Genomic DNA, 13,117 nt, shown 5'->3' with positions numbered 1-13,117 from the left:
AGAAAACATCACCAAGATTGGATCAATATTATCACCATCAATCGAGGCAAAGTCCTGCCAAATTGGGGCTGTGCCAGGTGGTGAGAAAACCAACATGAGGAAGAAACCTACTTGACCTCAGCCTCCAACCTGTTAAAAATACATCAACGACTGTGATCCATGTATCTGCTGACTGTGTCCTTGAAGATGATAGTGATCATGGGTTTGGAAAGCGTTGTCTCAAGGATATTTGATGAATTTCTGCAATGCTACATTTGGATAGTACACCCTGCTGCTACTGAGCATTGGTGACGGAGGGAGTGGTTGCTTGTGGATGTTGCCAATAAAGTGGGCTGCTTTATCCTGAATGGTGTCAAGCTTCCTGAGTGTCGTCTGAACTGCCCCCATCCAGACAAGTGGGCAGTATTCCATTACAGTCTTGACTTGTGCCTTGTAGATGGTGGACAGGCTTTGGGGAGTCAGAAGGTGAGTTACTCACCGCAGTATTCCTAGCCTCTGACCTGCTCTTGCAGCCAATGTGTTTATGTGGCCAATGTAACCCCCAGGATGTTGCTGGGATGGGATTCAGTGATGCTAACATCATGGAATGAAAAGGAGTAGGGGTTAGATTGTCTCTTGTTAGTGATGCCAATAGGGTGGCATTTGTATGGTGTCAGCCCAAGCCTAGATATTGTCCAGATCTTGTTGCATTTGGACACAAACTGCTTCAGTTACAAATGGTGCTGAACGTTATGAAATCATCGGCAAACATACCCACTTCTGACCTTAGGATGGAAAGATCATTGATAAAGCAGCTGAGATGATTGGGCCAAGGACACTACCCTGAGGAACTCCTGCAGGTATGTCCTGGAGCTGAGGTGACAGACCTCCAACAACCGCAACCATCTTCCCCTGAGCCAAATATGACTCAAAATCATGGAGAGTTTGCCCCCGATACGCATTGATTCCAAGTTTTCCAGGGCACCTTCACGCCACACTCGATCAAATGTGGGCTTGATGTCAAGGATTGTCACTCTCTAGAACTGAGCTGTTTTGTCCATGTTTGAACCCAGGCTGTAATGAGGTTAGGAGCTAAGCAGCCCTGGCAGAACCCAAACTGGACATCACTGAGCAGGTTAGTGCTGAGAAGTGCCACTTGATAGCACTGTTAATGACACCTCCCATCAGGTTACTGATCATCGAGAGTCGACTGATTTAGTAACGAGGCAGGTGGATTTGTCCTGCTTTATAGGTACAGGACATACCTGAGCAATTTTACACATTGGCATCTATCTGACAGTGATGTAATTATACTGGAAGAGTTTAGCTAGGGCAGGAGCAATTTCTAAAGCACAAGGCTTTATTATCATTGCCAAACTGTTGTCAGGACCCACAGCCTTAACTATTTCCAGTGTCTCCAACCATTTCTGGATATGACATGGAGTGAATTAAATTGGCTGTAGACCAGCATTGGTGATGTTGGGGACCACTGGAGGAGGCAGAGATGGATCATCCACTTGGCACATCTGGCTGAAGATTGCTGTGAATGCTTCATCCTAATCTTTTGCACTGACGTTCTATCGTTAAGGATGGGGATATTCATCAGCCACCACCATTCACAGCTGGATGTGGCAGAACTACAGAGCTTCAGTCTGATCCATTGGTTTGTGGGATCAGATAACTCTGTCCATCACTTGCTGTTATGTTCTATGGTATGAAAGTGATCCTGTTTGATAGCTTCACCAGGTAAACAGCTCATGTTTAGGTGTGCCTGGTGCTGCTCCAGGCATGCCCTCCTGAACCCTCCATTAAACCAGGATTGATCCCTGGCTTGATGCTAATGGTGGAGTGTAGGTGTTTAATGGTGACCAAGATTATGATTGTGGATTTTTGCTTTTTAAAACAAAACCGATCTGGTTCACTGCTATCCTTTCAGGAAGGAAATCTGTTGTCCTCATCCAGTCTGATCTACACAAAGCTCCAGCTTCAACGTTATTGATTCTTGACTACCCTGAGTTCAACAGCAACTAGGGATGGGTAACAAATAATGGCCTTTGTTGGCCATATTCTCATTACGTGAGAAACAGAAGAAAAGAGCAAGTCAAGAGGTTTGTAGCTGAAATATAACATGGGCACAGGAACAGCACCTGCCATTCCTGGGCAGGAGGTAGCAAGACAGAGAAATTGTTGCATAGAGGTATCAGGAACATCAGTGATTAGGGACGTCAGATCTGATGAAGAGTCACTGGGCTCAAGTTAACTCTACTCTCTCCCCACAGACCTGAGTTTCAGCAGCAAGTTCTGTTTTTGCTCTACATAGGGGTACCTGGATGCCAAATATGGAAAGCAACAGGCTAATGTCAAATATAATAAGTGCTACCATCAATGGACCAAAGTTCTGTAGCACTCTAAATGCCAGCAAGAATCATATGACAACCAGGCAACTAGCAGGTGAACAACGTTGTCTGAATATTCCCCACCTTCTCGAAATATAACCCAAAAATCAGCTGTTTTCAAATGTCTTTAGCCAGACTTGTCCATTCAACAATTCTCTTGGGTTTTCTGTCACTAGCCCTCCAATCAAGGATGACATTACACAAAGTTAAATTAAAAACATATAGCACTGGAGAAATTTGGCAGGTTCGGCAGCAACTGTGGGGAGAGAAACAGAGTTAACGGCTCAGGTTCGGTGACTCTTCTTTCACAGTTTGTGGTTTTGTTTTAGTGGCAGCTTTAACCCAGACAGTTACTGTTCCACCAGCTTTCTCTTGATCATTAAGGTGGTGGAAATACTCATCAAATGTGCCAAATAAGACATCCTCACCGAGATGTGAAACTATGCACCTTCCCCAGAATTCAATCAATCAGTCATGATTCAGCAGGTGAAAAAGTGAGGAGAGAGCTAAGAGTAACTGCACTCGATAGCGAGGCATTTTTTAACCATGGAGGAACTTTAGAAAACCTGAGGTTAATCAAAGGAAACAGCTCCTGGTTAGTGAGGTAATGCCAGACATAAAGCTGTGCTTGCCAGATGACAATCAGTGCCATCCTAGGACACCATCCTTTTGTTCAAAACATTCATGGGAAATTGGCATCACTGGCTGGGCCAACGTTTCATGCCCACCCCTAAGTACCTTTCAGAAGCTGGTGGTGAGCTGCCTTCCTGAACTTCTGCAGTCTGCCTGCTCTGGGTTGACTGACAATGCCATCGGGGAGGGAATTCCAGGATTTTGACCCAATGACAATAAAGGAATGGCGATGTACTTCCAAGTCAGGATGGTGAGTGGCTTGGAGGGGATTTGCAGGAGGTGGCGTTGTCACAAAGCGAGTCCCTTTTCTTTCAAAAAGCTGTTCCTTGGCTCAAGGAGACTCTGTCCTTGATATTTTTCAGAGGGGTAATAAACCAGGCCGGGGTCCACTCAGACTGATTTGGTACAGAGTTTGAAAGGATTTTGAGGGGCCTTTTGCTTAAATGTAAACAAATGAGGCCAAAGTGGTCATGTCTTAGAAGTGGCCTGTATAAAGAAAGGGGAGTAATCAGCTCTCGAGCTGAGCTGAGCAGTTTTAGTTGAGTTTTGAACTGGCTGGAAGTTCAATGGGGAGCTGTGTGGAAACTCTCTCTCTTTTTCTGCCCTTCAACCTCATCCTGTAAGCATGTCTTCCACTTATACTGATTTTTAAAGGGAGTTTGCTTATTGGGACTGTTGCGTATATTCAGAACAGCATAATTATGTCTAGTTGGATAGATTGAATTCTGTAGGGATTCTTTATTCTGTTCTTTGTGTTTCATTGTGTAATTTTGTGAATACATTTTTGCCTGTTTTAAAATCTAGTAGTTAACTTAGCTAACTTACTCTGGGTAATTTGCACTGTACACTTACCGAAACAAATTGCAAAGCTATGGTCTGGGTTGTTTGGTTAAGAATTTTTCGAGTGGTCTGGCCTAGTCCATAACAATATTCCCTTTGTTATGGGCCAGACCAGCTACTCCACACCCCAAAGTATATTAGAACATAGAACAGTACAGCACAGAACAGGCCCTTCAGCCCACGATGTTGTGCCAACCATTGATCCTCATGTAAGGTAAACCTAATGTACGAACCCTCAAATTTCTGTGACCATATGCATGTCCAGCAGTCTCTTAAATATCCCCAATGACCTCACTTCCACAACTGCTGCTGGCAACGCATTCCATGCTCTCACAACTCTCTGCATAAAGAACCCGCCTCTGACATTCCCTCTATACTTTCCGCCAAACAACTTAAAACTATGACCCCTCGTGTTAACAATTTCTCTGAAAAAGTCTCTGGCTATCAACTCTATCTATGCCTCTCATTATCTTGTTCACCTCAATTAGGTGCCCTCTCTTCCTTCTTTTTTTCAATGAAAAATGTCCGAGCTCAGTCACCCGCTGTTCATAAGATAAGTCCTCCAATCCAGGCAGCATCCTGGTAAACCTCCTCTGAACCCTCTCCAAAGCATCCACATCTTTCCTATAATAGGGCGACCAGAACTGGACACAGTATTCCAAGTGCGGTCTAACCAAAATTTTATAGAGCTGCAACAAGATCTCACGACTCTTAAACTCAATCCCCCTGTTAATGAAAGCCAAAACACCATATGCTTTCTTAACAACCCTGTCCACTTGGGTGGCAATTTTAAGGGACCTATGTACCTGCACACCAAGATCACACTGTTCCTCCACATTGCCAAGAATCCTATCTTTAATCCTGTACTCAACTTTCAAGTTCGACCTTCCAAAATGCATCACCTCCCATTTATCCAGGTTGAACTCCATCTGCCACCTCTCAGCCCATCTCTGCATCCTGTCAATGTCATGCTGCAGCCTACAACAGTCCTCTATACTGTCAACGACACCTCCAACCTTTGTGTCGTCTGCAAACTTGCTAACCCATCCTTCAATCTCCTCATCCAAGTCATTAATAAAAATTACAAAGAGTAGAGGCCCAAGAATAGAGCCCTGTGGAACACCACTCACCACTGACTTCCAGGCAGAATATTTTCCTTCCACTACCACTCGCTGTCTTCTATCGACCAGCCAATTCTGTATCCAGACAGCTAAATTTCCCTATATCCCATTTCTCCTAACCTTCTGAACAAGCCTACCATGGGGAACCTTATCAAATGCCTTGCTGAAATCCATATACACCACATCCACCGCTCGACGCTCATCAACTTGTCTAGTAACATCCTCAAAGAACTCAATAACATTTGTGAGGCATGACCTGCCCCTCACAAAGCCGTGATGACTGCCTTTAATCAAGCCATGCTCTTCCAGATGGTCAGAATCCTTTCTAATACCTTGCAGACGACAGATGTGAGACTGATTGGTCTGTAATTGCCTGGGATTTTCCTATTTCCTTTCTTGAAGACAGGAATTACATTTGCCTCCCTCCAGTCCTCCGGTATGACTCAAGTGGAGAGTGAGGATGCAAAGATCTTCACAAGCGGCGAAGCAATCACATTTCTCTCTTCCCAAAGCAGCCAAAGACAAATCTGGTCTGGCCCTGTCAATCTTAATGTTTGTCAAAATTTTCAGCACATCAGCTTCCTCAACCTCTATCCTTTCCAGCATGTTTACCTGCTCCTTAATGGTTTCATGCACTACAAGGTCCTTTTCTTAAGTAAAGACAGAAGCAAAAAACTCATTTAGGGTTTCCCCTACCTCCTCAGACTCTATACACAAGTTCCCTATGCTATCCCTGATCGGCCCTACTCTTTCTTTGATCATTCTCTTATTCCTCACATATGTGTAAAATGCCATTGGATTCTCCCGAATCCTTCCTGCTAAGCCTTTTTCGTGCCCCCTCCTGGCTCTCCTCAGACCATTTTTGAGCTCCTTCCTCGCCTGCCTGTAATCCTCTAGAGCTGAGCAAGACCCTAGCTTCCTCCACCTTATGTAAGCTACCATTTTCCTTTTGACGAGAAGCTCCTCCGCTCTCGTCATCCAAAGTTCCTTTATCTTACCACTTCTTGTCTGTCTCAGAGGGACATATTTATTCGTCACTTGCAACAACTGTTCCTTAAACAGTCTCCACATGTCTATAGTGCCCTTTCCATGGAACAATTGCTCCCAGTCCATGCTTCCCAACTCACGTCTGATAGCATCATAGTTTCCTTTTCCCCAATTAAATATCCTCCCATTGTGCCTGCTTCCCTCCTTCTCCATAGCTATGTAGAATGTGAGGCAGTTGTGGTCACTATCACCAAAATGCTCTCTCACCGTAAGATCTGACACTTGCCCCGGCTCATTGCCGAGCACCAAATCCAAAATGGCCCCTCCCCTCGTCAGCCTGTCAACGTACTGAGTTAGGAAACCATCCTGAACACACCTTACAAAAACAGCTCCTTCCAAACCATCTGCTCGAAGGAGGTTCCAATCAATATTGGGAAAGTTAAAGTCATCCATTACAACAACCCTACTACATTCACACTTTTCCAAAATCTGCCGACCTATGCTTTCTTCAATCTCCCTGCTGCTATTGGGGGGCCTGTAGTAAACACCTAATGAGGTGACTGCTCCCTTACTGTTCCTAAATTCCACCCATACTGACTCAGTAGGCAGACCTCGACTATGGTAACTTCTATAGCTGTGATACCCTCTCTGATCAGCAGGTTGCCAAGACCCTAACTTTTATATCTTTTTAAAAAGGCAAGTGTAAGGTGCTTGTAGGTGGACCAATAGATTTGATTCTATTGGTCCACCTACAAGCTGCAATCAAAACACACTTTATTCTTACAATAGAGTTAAATACAACAAAAAGAAATATTTGCATAACAATTCTACTGAAATACTTAAAAAGGTAATGTATTATTTAACCACTAACTGCTCCAATATAGGCAGCATCTCACCACTGCACCCTTGACAAAGGCATTCAGCAAGTCAGTTATTCCTCTCACGTGCTGTCTCTCTCCAGTCCAGTAGAAAGAAACAATCTGCCCATTTGAGTTTTAAGAGGAAGCCTCCCTGTTTAAGACTTCACTCCAGCCACAGAGAACTCAAGCTTTCAGCTCCAGCAAAACAAAACTCAACTAACTGAAAACAAAACTAAAGACCTTTTGGTCTGTGTGAGCCTGACCCATCCACTCATGATCCTTTTGTCTTACTTCAAAAATAGCCCAGGGAGAACTCAAAGTCGTTTACCAGTTGCCTGTCCAAAGGAGACATGCAGCTCAAATCAAGGCCAATGTGTCGTATTCCCCACTTGCCATCAAGAATGCAACAACAGCACTCAAAATGTTTGGTACCACCCCTTGTACTAGATTGGTATCCACCATCTGAGTTAATATTTATGCCCCACCAACACTGTCGCACACTGTGGCTGCAGTGTGCATGACCCATGGAAACACCACACTAACTCATCATAACTACTTTAAGATCACCTTCCTACCCCCATGATGGCTAACATTGAAGAAAAATGCAACACATGCAACACCTTGATAAAGACCACCACCTCTATGAGGAATGTTTGAGGATCTGGGTTTTTACTCTATGGAGTTTAGAAGAATGAGGGGGGGGATCTAATTAAAACGTACAGAATGTTGAATGGCCTGGACAGAGTAGATGTTTCCATTGTTAGGGGAGACTAGGACCCAAGGGCACAGATTAGAGTAAAGAAAGGACCTTTTAGAATGGAGAGAAGGAGAAACTTCTTCAGCCAGAGAGTGGGGAATCGGTGGAACTCACTGCCACAGGAGGCTGTGGAGGCCAGGCCATTGAGTATATGTAAGACCGAGATAGATAAGTTCTTGAGTATCAAGGGGATGAAGGGTTATGGGGAGAATGCGGGAGAATGGGGATGAGAAACTTATCAGCCATGATTGAATGGCAGAGCAGACTTGATGGGGTGAATAAACTAATTTCTGCTCCTATGTCTTATGGCTCTACGCTCCCCTTCACATGGAATATACATAGTCAATCAAACAGTACTTGATTTGATACAAAGGGCAGGTGAGTTGCTAATGCTGTATCACTGGCTGTAGACAATCTGCAGACAGATAAGCCAGAAAACAAAAGGCCAATATTGATGATGGGCAAGTTTAATACACGCCGTGACATCGAACAATTCTTCCGTCGCCTCCGCCTCTGAGCTTACTTTCACAATCAGGACTCCTGCCCACCTTCCGAGGACCCCTTCGCCCACCTCCAACACACTGTATCCACCTGGACACCCCGCGCTGGCCTATTACCTGCCCTCGACCTCTTCATTTCCAACTGCCGCCGGGACATTAACCGCCTCAACCTGTCGTCCCCCCTCCCCCACTCCAACCTCTCACCCTCACAACGCGCAGCCCTCCAATCCCTCTGCTCCAATCCCAACCTTACCATTAAGCCAGCGGATAAAGGGCGCGCAGTGGTAGTCTGGCGCACTGACCTCTACACCGCTGAAGCCAAACGTCAACTCGAGGACACCTCTTCCTACTGCCCCCTCGACCATGACCCCACCCCCCATCACCAAACCATCATCTCCCAGACCATACAGAACCTCATAAGATCTCCCACCCACAGCTTCCAACCTCATAGTCCAGGAACCCCGCACTGCCCAGTTCTACCTCCTTCCCAAGATCCACAAGCCTGACCACCCTGGCCGACCCATTGTCTCAGCATGCTCCTGCCCCACTGAACTCATCTCTACCTACCTCGACACTGTCCTATCCCCCCTAGTCCAGGAACTTCCCACATATGTTCGAGACACCACCCACGCCCTCCACCAAGACTTCCGTTTCCCTGGCCCCCAACGCCTCATCTTCACCATGGATATCTAATCCCTCTACACCTCCATCCGCCATGACCAGGGCCTCCAAGCCCTCCGTTTTTTCCTCTCCAGACATCCCCAACAGTACCCTTCCACTGACACACTCATTCGTTTGGCCGAACTGGTCCTCACCCTTAACAATTTCTCCTTTGAATCCTCCCACTTCCTCCAGACCAAAGGCGTAGCCATGGGCACACGTATGGGCCCCAGCTATGCCTGTCTCTTTGTTGGCTATGTAGAACAGTTGATCTTCCGTAATTACACCGGCACCACTCCCCACCTCTTCCTCCGCTACATTAATGACTGCATTGGCGCCATCTCGTGCTCCCGCGAGGAGGTTGAGCAATTCATCAACTTCACCAACACATTCCACCCTGACCTTAAATTTACCTGGACCACCTCTGACACCTCGCTCCCCTTCCTGGACCTCTCCATCTCCATTAGTGACGACCGACTTTGACACTGACATTTTTTACAAACCCACCGACTCCCACAGCTACCTGGATTACACCTCTTCCCACCCTTCCTCTTGCAAAAATGCCATCCCGTATTCCCAATTTCTCCGCCTCCGCCGTATCTGCTCCCAGGAGGACCAGTTCCACCACAGAACACACCAGATGGCCTCCTTCTTTAGAGACCGCAATTTCCCTTCCCACGTGGTGAAAGATGCCCTCCAACACATCTCGTCTACATTCCGCACCTCCGCCCTCAGACCCCACCCCTCCAACCATAACAAGGACAGAACGCCCCTGGTGCTCACCTTCCACCCTACCAACCTTCGCATAAACCAAATCATCCGCCGACATTTCTGCCACCTCCAAACAGACCCCACTACCAGGGATATATTTCCCTCCCCATCCCTTTCCGCCTTCCGCAAAGACCGTTCCCTCCGCGACTACCTGGTCAGGTCCACGCCCACAAACAACCCACCCTCCAATCCTGGCACCTTCTCCTGCCACCACAGGAACTGTAAAACCTGTGCCCACACCTCCTCCCTCACCTCTATCCAAGGCCCTAAAGGAGCCTTCCACATCCATCAAAGTTTTACTTGCACATCCACTAATATCATTTACTGTATCCATTGCTCCCGATGCAGTCTCCTCTACATTGGGGAGACTGGGCGCCTCCTAGCAGAGCGCTTTAGGGAACATCTCCGGGGCACCCGCACCAATCAACCACACCGCCCCATGGCCCAACATTTCAACTCCACCTCCCACTCTGCCGAGGACATGGAGGTCCTGGGCCTCCTTCACCGCCGCTCCCTCACCACCAGATGCCTGGAGGAAGAACGCCTCATCTTCCACCTCGGAACACTTCAACCCCAGGGCATCAATGTGGACTTCAACAGTTTCCTCATTTCCCCTTCCCCCACCTCACCCCAGTTCAATACTTCCAGCTCAGTAACTGTCCCCATGACTTGTCTGGACTTGTCCTACCTGCCTATCTTCTTTTCCACCTATCTACTCCACCCTCTCCTCCTTGACCTTCATCCCCTCCCCCACTCACTCATTGTACTCTATGCTACTTTCTCCCCACCCCCACCCTCCTCTAGCTTATCTCTCCACGCTTCAGGCTCACTGCCTTTATTCTTGAAGGGCTTTTGCCCGAAATGTTGATTTCGAAGCTACTTGGATGCTGCCTAAATTGCTGTGCTCTTCCAGCACCACTAATCCAGAATCTGGTTTCCAGCATCTGCAGTCATTGTTTTTACCAAGTTAGTGAAAGCCATTACTAAGGATAAAACAAACCATTATTTGGAAAGGCATGGGTTAAAAATCAAGGTAGCATATCACTTCTGACTAACTTGATTGAATTTTATGATAGGCCAGAACAGATATGGTGGGTTCAGTGACCTTTTTCTGTGCTGGACGTGCATTTGGATCAGCTGTGGACAAGTGATGTGGCAGTTAGGAAACCAATTTGGAGAACACTACAGAAATGGTGCTGAGAAGCAAAAATCAAACCAAGGTAGGCTTTCAGAGTAGCACAGCTGAGGTATAGGTCAAAATGGTGAATATTACAGAAGTGAAAATATACAACTGCGATAAGTAGGATGTAGGGTCTGAAGTTCACTTCAGGGCTATGTAGCTCATACCATGTTGAAAGATTCCCTCTCCTTGGAACTTTGGAATTCTCAAATATTGTTACTTTACAGGAGCGGTGTTCTTGAGTAATAATTCTTGAATCTCTCAACCAAAGCACTATGAATTCTCATTCTGACCTCCTTCCAGCTGACTTTCAAAACACATCTTAAGAAGTGCTAGCAAAAGCAAAATGAAAAAGACTGCACGAAATGAAGGGAAAATCATGATCATACTGCAGTTCAAAGAACAAAAATACTTACACAGCCCACATTTCATTTTACAAAGTAAATGTCACAGCTGTCAATGGGCGAGATTATTGCTAAGTGCTTAAAAAACCTTTTTCTTAAACATTACTCACGGTCAATTCTGGGCTGGAAGGCGCAATCGCAGGAATCGGATAGCTGACAATACACAGACCGAAAGGGGAAAGTAACTTCCCAGCACAAAAAGCTGGGAAGAAAGGAAAGACAAAAAAGCCAGAGCCGAAATTCCCCCCTCAGCAGCTCCATACCTTTGTCATCATCTCACTTCCGCACCAGCTACGGCGCGTGCGCACTGCGGCGGCCGGTCGCTCTCAGTGACATCACAATGGCAATGTAACAAAGTGGAAATGATACAGAATGACCAGCAGCTGGTAGCCCCTCCAATGGGCTGAATATCCTTCATTGAGTGACTCCTTCAGCGTGGCTCGACTCATCGAAACAAATGACAGCGTTTCCATTTGCAACAGGCTCTCTGAATTGTGACCTTCGGTCGAAAGTTGGCATATGTGTGCAACGTCTTTCCCGAGGAGTGTAAAGGTTGTTTTAAAAGAAAACAAGAATCGTCAATACAGACTATTCACCGCCGCCTTTAAAATTTGTTTGCGATCTATCAGTGTCATGGTCGTTTTCTACGAGTTTTGAATTAGCATTAATTTCCGAAGGACATAAATCACGTATAGGTTTCCAACCTTTCTGAAAGATAACGATTTATCTCCGCGACAAAACCCGAAACAATAAAAATATTGTAAGGTTGTATGCTTTTAAAATGTTTCTTGGACAATTGCCCAGAAGGAAAATCCAGTAAAACTTAAGAATAATGCATCCTGGTCGCCCTCAGAGCAGTATTCTAGTAAAACCATCATGTTCATTTCTGACTATTACTTTTTTTAAATTATTTTTCCCTCAATTGTTTATCAGTTATATAAAAAAATAAATAGAAGGGCATAGCTGTTTGGGCAGGCCTTAACAGTAAATTAGAAGTTTATTACAAACGAACAGGAGTAGGTCATTCAGCACTTCGTATGGCTGATTGAACACTTCAGTACCTTTTACCCAACCCATCCTTATAACCCTGTACATCATTTACAATCTATCGATCTTTACCTTGAAGAAACTCAAAACCTGAGCTTGCACAGAGGTGAATGCAAATAAAATGGAATGAAACAAACCATATATAATACAAGCATAAACATTTCAAACCATGGTAACATACAACCCTGTTAATGCCAACAGCACTCCTCACCATAGAAAGTAGGTTCCCTTCTCTACTACTTTATGGTTTCATTTAACTGTGATTTCAAATCCTCATTTTAAGAATCTGATAGCCTCTTTTTTTGAATCTTCATGCAACTGAGCTTAGACTTTCTCAGCTTCTAATAATGCCTTCAGGGTCTTAATCAAACACTTCTGGCCTAGAATTTTAAAATTAAACTCCTTACTCTGAGTGAACCTATTTCTTAACAGTTCTAAAATATCTCACTTATTTAGGAGCAACTGTTATGCATATCTAACGTCAGCCTAGAGTTCTGGAAAACTGCCTAACCCAAAAAGGCATTGTACCTGATATGGATGTTTCCCTCAGCCAAAGAAATTCCAGGATCTTCTGACTGAAGCCTAATGCACATCACTGTTTAGTCTGTTCATTCATAAAACTCTCAGAACATAAACAAAACCACATTACTCTCCAGGAGGCTTCTCTCTCATACCATGTTTTAAAATAGTTCACATGCTTACAGAAATACTTGGCAAGTTAATCACTAAACTGCTTCACTCACACAAAACTCACATGTCACTAGTTCAACTACCAAATATACAATGTTAAAATATATATAAATCGCATACCTTACATCACATTCAGCATGACACTGGTCACCAATTTTTAATTCCCTTCCTCTTGCTGTTCTTCTTGTTGAAGGGCTTATGCCGGAATTCTCCTGCTCCTTGGATGCTGCCTGATCTGCTGTGCTTTTCCAGCACCACACTCACAACTCTGATCTCCAGTATCTGTAGTCCT

At 45.2% G+C, this 13,117-nt stretch overlaps 1 protein-coding gene across 3 annotated transcripts in view; it reads right to left on the bottom strand.

The window, feature by feature from the left end:
• LOC140469541 (torsin-1A-like) overlaps nt 1-11,367 on the bottom strand; it is a 38,743-nt gene extending 27,376 nt beyond the window's left edge. For 2 of the 3 annotated variants that reach the window (XR_011956141.1, XM_072566151.1), the window contains exon 1: nt 11,199-11,349. Coding sequence is in view for 1 of the 3 variants with exons in the window: in XM_072566151.1 (XP_072422252.1) it covers nt 11,199-11,349 (151 nt within the window). In the remaining 2 variants the exon portion in view is untranslated. The other variant, XR_011956142.1, reaches the window with a different exon arrangement.
• Nucleotides 11,368-13,117: the final 1,750 nt, after the last annotated feature.

Source organism: Chiloscyllium punctatum, chromosome 49 (genome assembly GCF_047496795.1).
Source record: "Chiloscyllium punctatum isolate Juve2018m chromosome 49, sChiPun1.3, whole genome shotgun sequence".
Classification (NCBI taxonomy): domain Eukaryota; kingdom Metazoa; phylum Chordata; class Chondrichthyes; order Orectolobiformes; family Hemiscylliidae; genus Chiloscyllium; species Chiloscyllium punctatum.
Note: the sequence above shows the minus strand (reverse complement) of the source record. Positions and strands in the feature narration are given on the sequence as shown.